At 39.6% G+C, this 18,935-nt stretch overlaps 1 protein-coding gene across 7 annotated transcripts in view; it reads right to left on the bottom strand.

The window, feature by feature from the left end:
* mast3a (microtubule associated serine/threonine kinase 3a) overlaps window positions 1–18,935 on the bottom strand; it is a 70,038-nt gene that overhangs the window by 12,540 nt on the left and 38,563 nt on the right. For 5 of the 7 annotated variants that reach the window (XM_057856824.1, XM_057856823.1, XM_057856819.1 and 2 more), the window contains 13 exons: window positions 15,762–15,894; window positions 15,552–15,646; window positions 15,352–15,437; window positions 12,968–13,176; window positions 12,734–12,872; window positions 12,505–12,637; window positions 10,624–10,789; window positions 10,409–10,510; window positions 9,533–9,655; window positions 9,218–9,327; window positions 8,961–9,139; window positions 2,672–2,793; window positions 2,395–2,583 (listed from right to left, as the gene is read on the bottom strand). In XM_057856824.1, the coding sequence (XP_057712807.1) occupies window positions 2,395–2,583; window positions 2,672–2,793; window positions 8,961–9,139; window positions 9,218–9,327; window positions 9,533–9,655; window positions 10,409–10,510; window positions 10,624–10,789; window positions 12,505–12,637; window positions 12,734–12,872; window positions 12,968–13,176; window positions 15,352–15,437; window positions 15,552–15,646; window positions 15,762–15,894 (1,786 nt within the window). The remainder of the gene's footprint in view (window positions 1–2,394; window positions 2,584–2,671; window positions 2,794–8,960; window positions 9,140–9,217; window positions 9,328–9,532; window positions 9,656–10,408; window positions 10,511–10,623; window positions 10,790–12,504; window positions 12,638–12,733; window positions 12,873–12,967; window positions 13,177–15,351; window positions 15,438–15,551; window positions 15,647–15,761; window positions 15,895–18,935) is intronic. The other 2 variants (XM_057856821.1, XM_057856820.1) reach the window with 1 other exon arrangement.

Raw genomic sequence — 18,935 nt, forward strand, 5'->3', positions numbered from 1 at the left:
GTTTTGTAATTATAATTTAAACATACACATGATGAATTATTCCCAACCAGTGCGGGAATTATACATTTCACTTTATCAGTCTAACATTTATTAACCCTTTAACACCAAACGTGTTGGTGGCGACATGTTTACGCATATCATCTTTAAAGCCTCGTCACGCTGTAATTACGTGACGTCACCCACATGCTGCTGGTTGCTCTCATTTGAAAGTGCGGAAGTTGATGTCCACACCAGTTTTTATTTAAAGTCAATCGACAAAGTAAAACGGGAGATAAAGTCATTTGAATTTTATTGCACTCATTGATAAGCATTAAAACGCTGCATGGACCATGTGTTTATCTCCATATTTCCATCATTTTTTGTCCTTTTTCAAAACCGAAAGCACCACAAAAGGCTACATATTCTGAGCGCCGTTGTGAGGTCAAGAAGGACGAACCTAATGAGACCATTTTTAATAAATTGCCGAGCGATGCGCCACCTAAGGAAAGGGAGGCGTGGAAGCGAGCTACGGCCGGCTGGATTGAGCGATCGACTTTGAAATGTGCGGAATGAATCGAAAATTAAATTTAGCGCAACCTAATGAATTATTTCATTAACTCAAGGAAGAAGATAAGCCGTATTTGTCGATGTTTTCCACGGATGAGTCAGCGTCTCGGCGAGTAGAAGCGACAGCAGCGCGTAAACAGCGGAAGAGTGTTCTGTGTGACATTGTGTGTGACGTAGCTCCGTGACCTGTTCAAGAGGAAACTTTATTGAGTCGCAAAAAAAAAAAAAAAAAAAAAAAAAAAACAGTCGCATGCCTGAAAAATTGAACTGAACTACTTGTCAATATTTTGAAAATACTTTTTTCAATTTTATATTTCAGTTTTTTTGTTCACTATCAATCTTTTGAATTTGTATATAGATGTGTGTTCGAGAAGCTTGACTACATGTATGTATATACTTTTGATAAGGTGATGGGTACAATAACTAACCTCACAAAAAGATATCCTCTAAACCCTTTTTATGTTAGATGTATATATACAGTATTTCTATATATTTTTTCCCCTCACTATTTTGCACTGTTTTGACCATAGTATGTGTAAAGGCCAAAAACGCCTATGACCATACCAGCTGTTTGTGTTGAATTGTCAAACATAAAATTATTCAGTCTTCTTTTTTTCTATTGAATGTTTATCCTAACAAGTTGAATAAATATTATCAAGCTTCAAAAAGGTTGGTCGAGCATGTTTGGTTGTCAATGGGACATCAACATTACAAATTTTGAAATCGGGATTTTTTTTGCCTTTTGGTGTCCAAAATGTTGACTATAATTGGTCAGTGAGGAAAACAACACTTTTGATACGGAGGTTATGGTGTCCTGAAAAAAAGGGACCCAACCTGGCCATTGTGAATAATTTTTTCTTTGAAATATGAAGGCAACATCAAATGTATGCAAATTCGGCCAAAATAGGTTTAGGTGTTAAAGGGTTATTTACTACAAATATTGTGTCTTTGTTCATCTATGCCAGTGATGTATAATGACAAGCGGAAAATTACCATGCACATATATCATTATTTGGCCCTTTCACTGCCAGCCAATATTACCTAACATTTTAGATGAAATTCTGCTCTATATTTCCAAAATCTGCCCAATAAATAATACAACTGTTATAAAAGCGCTATATAAGTATAACACCATTTACCATTTATTTTTCCATTTTTAAGCTTTTCCTTAAATACACTTTGAAAGTCCATTTTAATTTATTATTTTTAACAGTGAAAGTGCTGTTCTTATTTGACTAAACAGTACACGTGTCACTCTTTTTGTAAGACTCCACACTTAAGTTTTGTAAATAAATGTCTCAAAGTAAAGGCTTATAATAAAATGAGATGTTCTTACATTTATTTGTCATAATCACCATGAGAAGGAATTACGGTGTGGCCTATGCCAAAAATGAGTTTGACACCCACTGCGCTACAGTATCTCAGCACAGTATTAACGTAACCTTATAATTACAATTTAAATAATTCAAATCTAATTTATTGTTGCACATTTTTAATTGCAGTTAACATACTTTTATGAAAAAAAATCCCAATTAAATCTTGCATTTTAATGTTGGTTATTATGCTATTAATAATATTTTTTTGAGATGACACTTTGCCCTGATCCATAAAGCGTGCTTTACCACAACCCACAGGACATGCTTGTTCAGTCTTGCACACTTTCGTCCTCTTAGTTTTGGTCTAAATTGCCTAGCAACGGTCTGTAGAGGGCACTGTAAACATGAACCATAAGAGCAAACAGAACTAAAGCACCGTGCAAAATTATATTAGCTCACTGGGACTGTAAAAACGACCCCCTTATGTGTGAACATTCTTAAAATTCATGTGGTGTAATTGTTATCTGTGCACCTGGGGTGATAATGAGGGAAAGTCCTGAGACTGAGGCAGACTTGGGGACTTTTCCAGCTGGAGGCCTGGGTTTTTCCGGGGTATCAAGTTGGTGGGCGATGCGTCTGGACGCGCCTCTGCGGAATGACGGTCTGGTGCCGGTGCTGTTGCTGCGCAGACGGATGCGTCGCAGATTCGAGACCACGCCATCTTAATGAAAAATGAACCGGAGGTGGAACACCTCGGGTCTTTTAGGAGTACTAAATAACAGGTCAAGTGAATGTTTTTGCAGGCTTACCCTCCTCCTCCGCAGAGATGGCAAATCGAGGCATCATGTCAAGGCTCTGAGTGCTGTTTAACACTAACGGGCTCGCACTGCGCTCTGACTGGGACGAACTGGAGGAAGCACGTGGACGCAAACTGCAAGAAAAATACAAGATTTTATTGACCTGCATTAAGATTCTTTTTCACTGATATTTTGACAGTAACTAAGGCTAAAATAACATGGCAAAACAAAATGGTTATTGCGAAATTTTATGCATTTCCATGTGTGCATGTAAATGTCCTCTAGTTTCATGCAGTCGTGGTTTGGTAACGTTCATGTTCAAAACACAGCCCTGTGGTCATGAATCATCATTCAATGTTCGCAAATACCAGAACCTTTAAAAGAGGAAAGTCAGTTATTCCTGAACTCTGAACAGTTTGTGCTCACTGACCACATTAAAATACAGAAAAAGGCATAACGACTGGGACAGCACCCACTGGTATTTGGATACCATTTTTAAAGGCTAAAGTTTGGCATTTCAGCTGTCGCCATTCTGATTTTTTGCAGATGGACGTGGTCATATTTGGAAATGAATGTAGATTCCTGACGTGCCACGAGGGGCTGCCAAGATTAACTGACCAACACCTAATCGGTTATCAAATTAATCTAAACTATAGTATTTTGCTAGTCAATCACGTCGAGATATTGTTTACCTAAATTTATTTTAAACAATAATTTTACATGTTTTAAAGCAACACTCGGTCACTTTCCAGTTTTGGTCGATTTTAGTGACGTCGGTGGACAAAAGCAGTAGTGTTTTGCCTTAAGGAAGACTGCGTTTCCCCATGAGGAGCAGCGCATACACACACAGTGTCGTAAAATCATAATCTCCCAGTCGCTTGCAGATGGATTAAACGACATTTCTGTTTCCAGCAGCTGTGTGAAGGATGAATAGTTATAAGGTAATGAATCCAGTTGTGGCTAAACAATAGCATATAACGGTTAGCAACTGTGTGGTTTAGTGTGGCTAACCCCCTCACCCCACCTGAACTCGTCAGTGGTGACGAGTTCGGTTGATTGGGGCGTCACACCAGTGAGTGAAAGCCAGGCAATGTTTATTCTTGAGTATCCTTTTATCCTGGTAGGCTCTCTTTTATTTTCATCCTCGGACAAAACTTTTTGGCACTTTTGTTGCTCTGCCATCTATGCAAAATTCGCACAAAAGCCTTTGCATCAACTTCCATCTTTATAATGGATGGCGAAAGGGGGAAGTGACGGATACTAGAGGAGTGCAAAATTTCCGATTCTTAGATTATTCGCGATTCGGCCGTGGATGATTCGAGAACGATTCACAAACATCCAAATTCCGATTATTAAAGTATGCGAAGTAAAGCGGAAGTACACAACACTCAGCGCGCCGCGCGGTTTTCGGGACGGAACGGAGCGAGAGTAGCTAAACATCATGCTTCCCATTACCCGGCCCCTCGGGTAATGCCAATGCTCAACTCACGGCTCTAGCTCAACTCATGCAACGGGATAAAAAAACACAACAACATACCTGACTGCTGCCGAAAAGCTGCTAGAAAAGTACATCCGTATAATGTCACGGTGGATATCATTTATATAGGAGTAGATGCATTTTAGATTTGGTAGTGTTAGCAGCACATCGACAAAAAGCTAGATGCGGGAGTTATAAACAGCCGCCATCTTAAAGCAGTACACTTCCCTGCAAGGCTGTTGTAGCGAACCTTCCAAGCAAACCTAATTAACTTTTTATCTAAAATACTCCTAAATCGGTAAAATATTTAATTGACTCTATCTTTACAATAGTTTTAAAACTTTCACATGTCGAAAGTAGACAAAAGGGAAATTATGGAATAACGGGAGCAATTTTAACAAATTTAATGGCTGATTCACAACATTAAATTAATTGAATGTAGTTTAAAGCTGCTGATACAGAATGGGGACTGGAGTTTTTTATTTAATGTTATTTTTGTATATTTGTTTACTGCTATATGTTAACTTGATACTGAAATAGTAGTGTGGTTTAGCCTGAGAGTATTTTTGAACAATTTTGGAACTAATGTACAAAACATAAAAAAAAAAATAAAAAAAAAAAAGAGAAAAAAAAGGAGGTGGGTGCATCAATAATCGTTTTATAATCGAATCGGACCCTCTGAATCGTAATCGTAATCGAATCGTTAGGTGCCCAAAGCTTCCCAGCTCTAACGGATACCATAAAGCAGTCAGCATGTTTGTAGTTTTTTATTGTGTGGCAGGGTTCCTGCCACCCTCCTCAAAGTTAATTAGTGCCGGTGAAAGCGAAACAGACCCCACAAGATATAAAAGAGCTGTCATTCAACTAGTCAGTCGACATATCACAAATGTTCTGAACATTTTCTATGAAGTTACCTAGTGTTGCTTTAATGTTTTTTTTGTTGTTGTTGTGAATTTTGTTTAAAAGTTATTATTTTATTTGAACCGTTTGTGTATTTATATCAATTGTTTTTTTAATGTAAATTTACTCATTATTTTTTAATTAAAGAACAATGGTTGCAGCTTTCTTTCACATCTTGGTGTTCCTTGCTGTTAAATATTAAAATGCAAAAATTAAAGTTATAACCTGTTAGTTTTAGAGATACACTGCTGGCCAAAAGTATTGGCACCCCTGTAATTCTGTCAGATAACGCTCAATTTCTCCCAGAAAATGATTGCAATTACAAATGCTTTGGTAGTAATATCTTCATTTATTTTGCTTACAATGAAAAAACACAAAAGAGAATGGAAACAAATTAAATCATTATCATTTAACACAAAACTCAAAAAATGGGCCGGACAAAAGTATTGGCACCCTTTGAAAAATCATTTGATGTTTCTCTAATTTGTGTAATTAACAGCACCTGTTAGTTAACTGTGGCACATAACAGGTGGTGGGAATAACTAAATCACACTTGCAGCCAGTTAAAATGGATTCAAGTTGACTCAACCTCTGTCCTGTGTCCTTGTGTGTACCACACTGAGCATAGAGAAAAGAAAGAAGACCAATGAACTGTCTGAGGACTTCAGAAGCAAAATTGTGAGGAAGCATGGGCAATCAAGGCTACAAGTCCATCTCCAAAGATTTGAATTTTCCTGTGTCTACCGTGCGCAGTGTCATCAATAAGTGTAAAGCCCATGGCACTGTGGCTAACCTAAGATGTGTACAGAAAAGATAAATTGATGAGAGATTTTAACGAAAGAATGTGTGGATGGTGGATAAAGAACCTCGACAAATATCCAAACAAGTTCAAGCTGTCCTGCAGTCCGAGGGTACAACAGTGTCAACCCGTACTATCCGTCGGCGTCTGAATGAAAAGTGACTCTACGGAAGCAAACCCATGAAGACCCCACTTGTGACCCAGAGACATAAAGCCAGGCTGGAGTTTGCCAAAACTTACCTGACAAGCCAAAAACGTTTTGGAAGAATGTTCTTTTGTCAGATGAGACAAAAGTAGAGCTTTTTGGGAAAAGGCATCAACATTGAGTTTACAGGGGAAAAAAACGAGGCATTCAAAGAAAAGAACACGGTCCCCACAGTCAAACATGGCGGAGGTTCCCTGATGTTTCGGGGTTGCTTTACTGCCTCTGGCACTGGACTGCTTGATCGTGTGCATGGCATCATGAAGTCTGAAGACTACCAACAAATTTTACAGCATAATGTAGGGCCCAGTATGAGAATGCTGGGTCTCCCTCAGAGGTCATGGGTCTTCCAGCAGGACAATGACCCAAAACACATTTCAAAAAGCACTAGAAAATGGTTTGAGAGAAAGCACCGGAGACTTCTAAAGTGGCCAGCAATGAGTCCAGACCTGAATACCATGGAACATCTGTGGAGAGATTTGAAAATGGCAGTTTGAAGAAGGCACCCTTCAAATCTCAGAGACCTGGAGCAGTTGGCCAAAGAATAATGGCCTAAAATTTCAGCAGAGCACTGTAAGAAACTCATTGATGAATACCGGAAGTGGTTGTTTGCAGTTATTTTGTCTAAATGCTGTGCTACAAAGTATTAGGCTGAGGGTGTCAATACTTTTGTCCAAGCCATTTTTGGAGTTCTGTGTAAAATGATAATAATTTTTTTTTTTTTAATTCTCTTTAGTGTTTTTTTCATTGCAAGCAAAGTAAACGAAGCAATTATTTTCTGTGAAAAACTAAGCATTATCTAACAGAATTGCAGGGGTGTGTAGAGATGGGAATCGAAATCCGATTCCAATTCGGAACCGGTTCCGAGTGTTTCGAGGCCTCGACATCACAATGAAAAAGCCTTAACGATCCCTAAAGACGCATATTGCGTCGTGACGTGTCTTGTTGTCCAGACACATCAAACTAGCATGGCGCCAAGAACCACTCGCTCCAAAGTTTGGCTACACTTCACCAGGAAAAAGGGTGAAAATGAAAGGTTACGATAGTTTAGCACGAGCATTGCCGCTGTAAACATAACAATGACAGCACGTAGGTTCGAACGCTTGAAAGTGTGTCTTCACTTCACGAGGAAAAATTACAACAAAGCGACTTGCAGTCATTACGAGATGGAAATAACTGCATCGGGAGGGAATAGACTGCACTGTCCTCACCGAGACGTTAAGGGTCAGTCCTGACTATACAGCTAGCTAAACTCCCAAATGACGATGCAGAAGACGTTGGTATAATTTGTTGACTTTATTCAACCATCACTTGAAACTAAAAATAGAAATGAAACAAATCAATTTCGTCCCTAATAACAAACAGGTTTGCATCAACGTAAATCAGCGATGATTAGCTGCTAACACAGTATTAACAAACAAGTTAGCATGCATGCATGGGGAGGCGTGGCTCAGTGGTAGAGTAGTTGTCCCCCAAACCAGAGGTTGTGGGTTCGAATCTCCGCCCTGATGAACTCGTCTAAGTGTCCTTGAGCAAGATACTGAACCCCACGTTGCTCCTGGTGCTGCGTCACCAGTAGGTAGATGGCGAGATAGTGTAAAGCGCTTTGAGCGCCTTGAAAGGTGCTATATAAGTATAACACCATTTACCATGCGTTCGCTAGCATTAGCACATCGTTTAAACCACTACACAACTGGATTTAAGTGTCCAATCGCGAGTGGAAACACACAGCAACAACACAGAAGATGATACATACAGGCGTTGGCTCTGTAGATATTTTACAAACATTAACAAAGGTAGGCTCGTGGCAGTGTTTCCCTTTCTCACTAACTTGCTCACTCACTTGGATACGCATGTCTTCTTCTTCGGTGTAAGCGCGCTCTTCTTCATGTGAGCGCGCTCTTCTTCGCGTGAGGAAGCCCAAGGGTGCCACCACTTGAGCGTGAAAGCACCATAAAACTAAAAGGCATGCATTTCAATATACTGGTAAATAAAAACAGGGGTCCCCAAACTACGGCCCGCGGCTCCATATTTGGTCCGGCCCCCTGAACAATTCCAGAGAGCATTTTGAATTTTTTTTGGTTTTTTTCTCCCTCAGTAGTGTTATTTATTTCCTGGCCTTTTTCAGTGAATAACTCAGAGAGGGTTATTTGATTATTATCTATTTAATTAATAGTGCTATTATTATTTATTATTATTATATTATTATTTTTATTTTATTTACTTTTGTTCCGTGAAGAATCCACAGAGGGTTTGATTTGATTGTGGCTTTCTGAAAAACAATAATTTTTTTTACATTTACGCACTCCTGCAATCGTCACACTTTTTCTGTTACAAACTGACCCCTGCCTCTCATCAGAGAAGGGAAAAGTTATTTGGCCCTCACAGGAAAAAGTTTGGGGACATTGCCAAAGGCAGAACAACGACCTATATGCCAAAATATACCAATATTTTTTATTTCTATTAGAAAAATGTTTCAGTAAAATGTTACACATTTTTGTGCATTTGCCACTTATTGCCACAGTTAACATTGAGGCTTTGGGCCTCTTTTGACCTCGTTGTGAGTTTGTAAGGTTGTGACTTCTGATTAAACAAACTTGATGCCAATCAAAATGTTTGTTCTTCTTTTTTCCGAAATTAGAATCGATAAGAGAATCGATAATCGAATCGTTAAGCAATATCGATAATGGAATCGGAATCGTAAAAATCGTATCAATTCCCATCCCTAGGGGTGTGAATAAGTTTGGCCAGCAGTGTATGTTACATTTGACCTCTGAAGTTAAACATTACATGGCCAAATTTAGTTTCAATTTCAAGCTGTGTGAGTCATTAGCGTCAAAAATATCGACATCACAACTTTTCTTGAACTATTGTGGTATAATTTTGAGGCTATATCACCCACCCTTAACTTCATGGCTCTCACCTTCCCCTGAGTCCATCTGGTCTGTCTCCGCTAGCCAGGTGCTTGTGTCCGTCACCAGGGGAAAAGGCACATCTGCCTTCCCATCGATCCTCCTTCTCTTCACTATGGCTCCTCTCCGAAGAAGACAAGCTCGGGTTGGATGGTGTGGAGGTGGACAAGTGCTCTGTGCTGCTGTAAACCTTAAGTGTGGGAAGAAATATTTGGTCATCTATAATTGGAAGAAGATTGAAATAACACTTTGACCAGTGAAAAAATACTTTGCTGAAGCGATGGGCCACAGAAGAGAACTGTCGCAGTTCAAGAGATGATTCATCGTCATTAGTTTCATCATCATCAGAGCCGAGGTGAGAGTAGCGCTCAGATCGGGCTGTAGGTTACAAAAAGCACCCCAAAATCATGCTCAATCCCTAATTAAATAGGTGAAAACATCACTACTTTATTTCAATTTTATTCATTAAAAATTACTAAAGTAGAATACGACGCTGGTTGCCAGCAGTCCTCATAATAAGCTTCTTTCACATGCTGCCCTAACATCATAAACATCCTAAATTTGTATCTAAAAAGCCACCTACTATCAAAATAACTAGTGTCCTCGTCAGTCTCCAGTTGTGGTATGAACTCTGCTTTTTGCCTCAGAAGGCCATTCCAGTCAAGACCCACAAAGAACATATGCATCTTCACTTCCGTAGTTCCAGCTGGGGAGAAAAAAATCCAACGTAACCCATTCGTTGTCATTGACAGCAATACATGTCAAATCCATTTTAACTGGAATGGCATTGAGTAATCCCGTTTTACCGGCATTAACGCCGATAGATGTCCAGATCGATTTGAACTGGGAGGCCTCCCTCTCCAAGTCCAAATGGATTGGACATCTATCACCGTCAATGGCAGCAAAGGAGTTTATTAATTTATGAAAATTTTAAAGTGTAAGAACAGTAGGAAGGTTGTTGATCGGTTTTGTAAGTTTAGTGTTGTATAGGCAAATATGCCTGTGGCAAATATTGTGTGGTTGATTTAAAAAGAGTTTATTTTTAGAGCATTTCTTTTGGTCCAGTGTTTTATTTTTGTTCTAAAGTGGTACATTTGTTGTGAAATAATTGTTAGCGTTTGGTACAAAATGGTCAGTTTTTGGTCAGTTATAGTTCATTTTTGGTTGCAATTGATTAATTTTTGGTACAAAATAGTTCATGGTTAAAAATCGATGTCAGTTTTAGCCAAAAAGGGTAATTGTTGGTTTAAAACAACTTTGGGTCCGAAGTGGTTTATTATATTTTTTCCAAAAAAGTTCAGTTTTTGACTAGAATGGTTTATTTGTATTCACTATTTACATAGTTAACTTGCTTACAACAGACTTGTGAAGAATTGAATCTAATATTATTTAACCTTAAATGAAAATTCTCTTCATCATTTATTCAAGTTAGAAATTCAATTAAAACACTGCTGCCTACCTGTTCCCAGGCGCTCCAGCGGACTCTGACGAAGTAGTCTGGTGATAAGGTCTTGGGCGTCAGCTGGCAAAGCATCTTCCCCCTCAGGCCAGATGATATCATCTAGACCAACAATTGTGATTTACTGAAAGAAGACTAATGCAGTCAAGCCTTAAGTTGGTTAGGAATGACTAATATTTGTGAAAGAAGAGTGACGACACCAACAATGGACTTACCATTGACCACCTGACCAAAAAGCTGTTCTGGTGTATCTCCAAAGAATGGCACACAGCCCACAAGGAACTCATAGAGGATAATGCCCATAGCCCACCAGTCCACAGGCTTCCCATAGCCCTGCCTCAAGATCACCTCTGGAGCAATGTACTCTGGGGTACCACACACCTGTGCAGAAGTTAAAGCTGAAGATCAGAACTTTTTTCATCAGGATTAATCTTCGAGTTAGCAGGGGTTTAATCATTCGGTGGAGTTGATTTCAACAAATTCCATGCAGTTTGTTAGTTATTTATTAATATCAGGGCTCCGGTGTGGCTAAGCTACCGCGAGTCAGTGGTCTCATCCTAGGATGCCAATAAAAAAAACAATATTAACAGATCTATCATAGTCTAATCAATTCAAAATGCAGATCGTTGTTCAAAATACCCATGCGACCCAAACAATGTCACACCAAAATGCCGTAATTCATTCATTTCTGAGGAACTATTTTTTTCGATGCGTAATGCGACCACAATAGAGAAGAGTGCTTCGGCCACTCGTGCTCATGCTGCATTCAAGGAAGATGGGAAGTCAGACTTATCCCACTCGGATGGTACCAGTTGCAACCTCAAAGCATTCCAAGGTTGTTTTTTTTAAATTTTGGCCATCAGAATACATGTTGACCTCCACCAAAAACCTTTCTTCCCGTAGGACAAAGTCAAATAGTGGAGGAAAAACAACGGTTAAGGTAAATAGGCCATACTGTAAACTGCCTTTTTAGTTTTACTATTGACAGTCTGCTTTTCCACAGGCAGCGCATTTTGTCAAGTGACGTCTGATCGAAGCAACTCGTGAGTCGGGGTACATTTTTCTGACATCGCGATGAGGGCCTCCCAGTTCGAGTGGCATTCCAATTTTTTTTTTTTCCTGGTCGGAGGTTGGAAAACGACTTCCCACCTTCCTTAAATGCAGCAGTCTGCGGAGTCTTGAATGAAGAATGTCAACATAGTAAACGTGCATTTAGCAACTTTGGAAACAAACAGAAGAAATGGGCAAATGGGAGTTTAGACAAATTCCCTATACAGAACAAGGAACAATACAAACTGTGGATACATGCAACCGGCTACGACAAACACACCGGTGGAAAAAAATATCTGCAGCCTGTTACCTACAGAGCTGCTGGATTACAAATGTTACTGTTCATACGACAGTTATTGACATGCAATGCTAAGTTTTAATAACTTCATCCTTAAAACATAGCCAACACTATTGATTGCATGGGATCTCAGTGATTTTTATGCATGCAGATATTGTTTCTTACTGGTATGCTAGGTTGGGCCTATTGACTCGCGCTAGCTTAGCCACTATAGGGCTATCGCTAACTAACTGCATGGAATTTGTTAAAATCAACTCCTCCGACTTATCAAACCCCCCCTAACGCACAAGATTAAGTCTCAAGTAAAAAATTCTGAACTTCCCTTTTAATAGGAATGTAGTAATAGTTAGACGATTCCCATTTCTAAAGCATGTTTACCATATTAAAGACACAAACATGATTGTGTTCAATGAATAAACTATAAGCAACAAATATATCAAATGAAAGAAATAGACTTTGTCCACCAAGAAAAAAAGCCTGAACCTACCATTCTTTAGAAATCTGCAGTACAACATGGGAAAGTTTATCAAAATGCAGCCGTTTCTGCAAGAAACCTCTCATGTTGACATACAAGGTGGACTAATTTTATATCTAACAATTCTGAGTCAATACCCTTTCTAGCTGCAAAATTGTTTCCTTGAAATCTATAGTGAAGGAGTCCCACATCCTCCTACACGGCTGCCTGCCTTTTTAAAAAAAACTAAAAAATGTAACTAAACGCGCTTACACAACGGCAGTGAACGTTCACCTGCTTGTCGATGAACTCTCTCGTGTCCTTTTCGATGTGACCTTCATACAAATTAGTTGTCATGTTCATCAGGCCGATCTTTGACAGCCCAAAGTCCGTTAGCTTGATGTGCCCCATGGAGGTGATTAACAAACTACAAAAGAAGAGTAAAATGTATTAAAATCATTACATCAGAAGATGATGATAAAGGCTATTTATTGCTAGCTGTCGGGGCAGTTTGGAGGCTAACTTGTCAGGTTTGAGGTCTCTGTGTACAATGCCGTAGTTGTGAAGGTACTCTAAAGCCAGGACTGTTTCGGCGAAATACATGCGTGCCATGTCCACAGGCAGAGGACCAATGTTCTTCAATAGATTTGCGCAATCGCCACCTTTGAAAAGTCAGTGTGATGGATATGAAACTTACGTTACATGACATACAGTAAAAATGGCCTGAAACGTAAAAATTACTGTGTACAAATTTTACCTTCTACATATTCCATGACCATGCAAAGGTGCCGGCGTGTTTCAAAAGAACAAAACATGGAAACCACGAATGGGTTTTCAGCAAAGGTCAGAATGTCTCGCTCCACAAACACTTGCTGGATCTGGTTTCTCAAAATCAGGTTCTGCCGGTTGATTTTCTTCATGGCAAAGCGTTGCCGGGTTTCCCTGTGACGTACTAGAAATACAGCTCTACAAAAGGGGAAAAGAGGAGTGAATAAGAAAAGCAAGTAGGGCGAATCGAAAATGAAGGAAAAATTGAAGACAAAATTGGTATTCCTCTCAGTATTAGTGAGGGATGACCACTAAATGTTTCTGAAAAAAAAAAAAAAAAAAAAACAGGCATGTCATAAGGCACATAACGACACAAAGTAATGGTGCATAAATAAAACAACTATGAGGTGGATACACAAATAGCTATTACTACATCACTGGGAAAAAATGCCACTAAAAAAACATAAAAGATAAAATATAGAAAACATTAACAATCAAAATGAAATAAAACTAAACAATAACTTCCTAATGTCAATTTTGGCATGAACACCTGTACATATAACCGGTGCGTGATGCATTCAAAACAACTGGAAATTAGTATTCAACAAGCCAGAGCAAGACATGTAAACCACATACACTTCAATTTGTTGCATTATTAATACTAATTTATTAATGATAATATGATAACCTAATATCATTGGATACTAGGGGTGTGCCATCTTAGGCACCCCACGATTCGATTCGATTACGATTCAGGGGGCTACGATTAGATTCTTGAACGATGATCACGGTATTGACGATGATCACAATTATCAATGCATCATATATTACTAATTAATATACTGTAGTAGACAAACAAATGTTTCTCCATTATTTATGTAAAATATCCTAATGATTCCCATAACCATAACCGGAACGATGGAAACATGCCCATACAACAAAAACCTGCCTTTAAGCTGCTTTTTCTTTATTTATTTTTACAAGAAAGTGCAAAAACATTAACCATTTTAAAGGGAGTACTTCTTTCACTCAACAGTACAATAAAATGTACACAGGTGGAATGAATTCCACATTTTCTGCAAACAAAGTGTCTTTAGAAATAAGCCTTCTTTGAACCAATATACTTTGTTTTCACAGATTTCTGTATTATTTCGCATGTTTGTAGTGTTACCGCTGTACTTAATCATGGTTTTACACGTTCTGCATATAAAATACACATTAGCGAATTAGCTAATTAGCTTAGCGCTTGGCGCTAACTATTAACACCTCAAAACCAACAACAATAATAAAGGCTAAACAGTACAAGAGGGTTCTTATATTCATCTCTTGTAGACGCACACGGGTCTTAGCAACACACTCAGGACATTTTTCAATTGACATGACTTGAAACTACAGCTGGACATCTGAAAGACGAGGAGCAACGAACTATCTCTCTTTCCCTCTTGCTCTAAAAAATAACGTGCGCAAAGAAGCGCGACCCGGTGCAATTCTGTGCCTGTCTGTCTCATATACAAATTTATTTTCCAGTATTTTGAAAAAGAGTAAATCTCTCACTCAGTTGCAGGTAGCATCCATTATAACGTGCGTGCGTTCGTTAAAGGTGTCCGGGCGGCAGACGTGTTTTGAATTTCATTCCGCTATGAGCGGCTGTCATAAAGTTATGATGGAAAATCATCGTTTTTGAGCCTTTATGAATCGTAATCGAATCTTCACGTGTCGAATCGCAATGCATGTAGTAATCGATTTTTTGGAACTACTCTATTGGATACGTTTATGTTTCAGCCCTAATTTGATGCATTTCCCATTTCTGAAAGACCTGTTTAATGTCAATTTAGGCCATATCCACACGTAGCAGAGTATCTCACAAAAAGAAGAACTTTTTTTACGGTTTGGCCAATCATCCACACGCAGACGCACATTTTGGGCATTAAAAACGAGATATTTTAGAAACTAAGACCAAAGTGAAGATTTGCCAATTCTGTGTTTGATACGATGTCACGTGTACATTAATACCTAGAGGTTTATCTGTGGATGTTGTTGTTTTTTTTTTTTCTTGATGGATGGGGCAAAATACTTGTTTTCAAAAAGGCCTGCTATGTGTGGACATGGCCTTAAACTACCATGGGCGGGCTGTCACAGTTGTTATGTAATTTGTCATCAAAATAATTAAAATATTACTATATGATGGCATATCATTAACGAGATCAAAATTCACAATGTTGTGATAGAATTTATTTTGCATATCGCCCAGAACTAATAGCAAAGGGGTCTCATTGAAAGCTAATATTTAATTTCTAATCTCTTTATACTGCTTATGTTCACAAAAGACAAAAAGACTATTGAAGGCAAACAAAGAAATTAAGTCTTTCTCACCCGTAGGCTCCATTGCTAATCAACTTGATGGTTTCAAAATCACTCTCCAGTGGTTTCCTACGCGGGGGAGTGCAAACTGCGCGGGTCTAAATTACAGATAAAGAATAGGAAACAAAATCAATGTTTCATCTGATATGATGATGTGATGTGTTTGAACTCTGGAAGACGGGATGTTTTGTTCCTTGCTTTTTAGTTTCTACCTGTGTTGGTGTTGCATCTCCAGACTCATCAGATTCTCTGCTGGCAGATCTGTGACTTGGGCTTGTTTGTTCCAGTTGGACCATTTCTGGAAGAGCTAAATTAACATAAGACAGATTGTAACGGCAAGAGAAATGATGGCAATGGCAGTTAATGAGTGTAGTAACTTTCATGTAAAAACAATTTACGTAGATGCTTAACTAATATGATACCTTCAAGTGGATCCCTTGTGAGCCCGAGCTGGCTGACGATGTATCTAGGAATATCAGTCTTGATACCCTGGCTCACCTTGGCTTGACCTTCTGCCGTCTCCAAACGTTGGTAGAACTCCTCGGGATCAAACTCCTGTTAAAGACAAAAGCCACTTTTACACTCAGCCAATATTTGGGGTTAAAGTGCCTAAGACAGCAAAAAGCCACTTTATTTCATATTTTACGCGGTATTTCATGTTCCTGAATTAAATGTACAGCTTGAATGTGTGTGGAAGCGATCAATACACTATTCAATTTTTTAAATCCCGCGCCTTGCAAATGAGTGACTTCCGGCCAGAGTCTGGATTAAGGAAGCAGGCGAATGTGACGTTAGCGGACTAATCATCTTCACAACACAGCCATTACTATATTATGCAGAAAGACTGCAGATTCGGCTGATTTTCCCAATGTGCTGCAGGCTTTTGTTGCTGCACCAGGGTCAGGCGTGTGAGCCTTTTTGGGTTTCAAAAACATCCTGTTCACCGCGAAGAATGGGCAAAACAAGCCTGACAACTGTGGGACAGTTGAACAGACAAGGAAGTGAGTAAGCTACGTGTTTTCCATTATGTGGAATACTGGGATCATGGCAAACGTTTTAATAAGGAGGTGGCTTGCTTGGCTTTTTGTGGGTGACAAAGCTACCTGGCATTGACATGAAGAGGCAGGAGTGACCACCTCCCTCGGCAGACGACCAGCGGCTTGTCGCACACCATGGTCACCGGCCGATGAGCATCTGTGCTCGGGCAGCCACGCGCTCACGTCTGCGGTTCTCGATTGTGTAGAGACTTTCACCCCTCTCGGGCCGCTTAGTGTGCCCGCCGAGAGAGCAGTATCCTCGGCTTGGGCTATGGCAGCCACACGCTCCGACGTCAGCTGGTTTGTCCACCAAGAATGCGTGATTTTCTGTGTTCAACGATGAACCAAAACTTGCTCGCTGCCAGAGGCTGGCCGATCGGTGATGGCAATCACCCCTGCTGCCGTGTGTGGCATAAGTCAGGGTAGTTTTGTGTGATTTTTCGTTGTCGAAAGGCGAGGAAGAGACTTGGAAGAGTCGCTCGGTCCGGGTTAGCATGTCGCCTACTAACTGCTACGATGCAAACTCCGGTGGCATAAAATACCCTTCAGGAGGTTTAAGAAGTCGGCAGTTTTGACCATTATACAGTAAGTTAGCCCTGTCGTACTGAATAAATGCATTTTTAATATTTCATATTCCATTTAGCACAAGACTTACAGTGGGGCAAATATGTATTTAGTCTACCACTAATTGTGCAAGTTCTCCCACTTGAAAATATTAGAGAGGCCTGTAATTGTCAACATGGGTAAACCTCAACCATGAGAGACAGAATGTGGAAGAAAAAAAACAGAAAATCATATTGTTCGATTTTTAACGAATTTATTTGCAAATCATGGTGGAAAATAAGTATTTGGTCTGTAGCAAAAGTTCAACTCAATACTTTGTTATGTACCCTTTGTGGGCAATAACGGAGGCCGAACGTTTTCTGTAACTCTTCACAAGCTTTTCACACACTGTTGCTGGTATTTTGGCACAATCCTCCATGCAGATCTCCTCTAGAGCAGTGATGTTTTGGGGCTGTCGTTGGGCAACACGGACTTTCAACTCCCTCCTCACCCCGTGGCGTCAAAATGATAACAAGAACGGGGAGCAAAAATCCCAGAACCACACGGGGGGACCTAGTGAGTGACCTACAGAGAGCTGGGACCACAGTAACAGAGGCTACTATCAGTAACACAATGCGCCGCCAGGGACTAAAACCCTGCACTGCCAGACGTGTCCCCCTGCTGATGAAAGTAAACGTCCAGGTCCGTCTGCTGTTCGCTAGAGAGCATTTGGATGATCCAGAAGAGGACTGGAAGAAAGTGTTATGGTCAGATGAAACCAAAATAGAGCTTTTTGGTAGAAACACAGGTTCTCTTGTTTGGAGGAAAAAGAATACTGAATTGCACCATATCCACTGTGAAGCATGGGGGTGGAAACATCATGCTTTGGGGCTGTTTTTTTGCAAAGGGACCAGGACGACGGATCTGTGTAAAGGAAAGAATGAATGGGGCCATGTATCGAGAGATATTGAGTGAAAATCTCCTTCCATCAGCAAGGGCATTGAAGATGAGACGTGGCTGGGTCTTTCAGCATGGCAATGAACCCAAACACACAGCCAGGGCAACAAAGGAGCGGCTTCGTAAGAAGCATTTCAAGGTCCTAGAGTTGCCTAGCCAGTCTCCAGGTCTCAACCCCATAAAAAAATCTGCAGAGGGAGTTGAAAGTCCGTGTTGTCCAACGACAGCCCCGAAACATCACTGCTCTAGAGGAGATCTGCATGGAGGAATGGGCCAAAATACCAGCGACAGTGTGTGAAAAGCTTGTGAACAGTTACAGAAAATGTTTGGCCTCCGTTATTGCCAACAAAGGGTACATAACAAAGTATTGAGATTAACTTTTGGTATCGACCAAATACTTATTTTCCACCATGATTTGCAAATAAATTATTTAAAAATCAAACAATGTGATTTTCTGTTCTTTTTTCCACATTCTGTCTCTCATGGTTGAGGTTTACCCATGTTGACAATTACAGGCCTCTCTAATATTTTCAAGTGGGAGAACTTGCACAATTAGTGGTTGAATAAATACTTATTTGCCCCACTGTATTTGTCATGACCATACAATTTATTTAGCAGTTGGGGAAAAATACTTAGATAAAAAGAATATCCCGTAAAAATATTGGAGAGAGAAAAACAATGGTGACAATTTTGCTCCTCTCTGTTGCAATTTCCTTGTTCTGAATCTTCCTCCTCCATTGGGCTAAATTTTAAATCAGCTGAAATCGTTACTCTGCCGACATCATCACCCAGATGGCTGTGCAAGAGTGCTATAATGACAGATGTAGCTAAACAGCAGATTGAAAGACTCATTTCTCATCATCCGCGCTTTGCCAAATTATTGTATATAGTCAAATGGTCTCAAAATATGATTTTAATTCACATAATAATACTATTAAAGACTTTAAGATCGTTATTCCGTTTTTCTTACCATTTGAACTTTAATATCAATCTGTTTAAATTATGCAATTGTACAGAATTTTACATCAATCTATACATTCCTTTCGTACAGCTCTTCTG

The sequence above is a fragment of the Corythoichthys intestinalis genome, chromosome 14, assembly GCF_030265065.1.
Source record: "Corythoichthys intestinalis isolate RoL2023-P3 chromosome 14, ASM3026506v1, whole genome shotgun sequence".
NCBI classification, from domain to species: Eukaryota; Metazoa; Chordata; class Actinopteri; order Syngnathiformes; family Syngnathidae; genus Corythoichthys; species Corythoichthys intestinalis.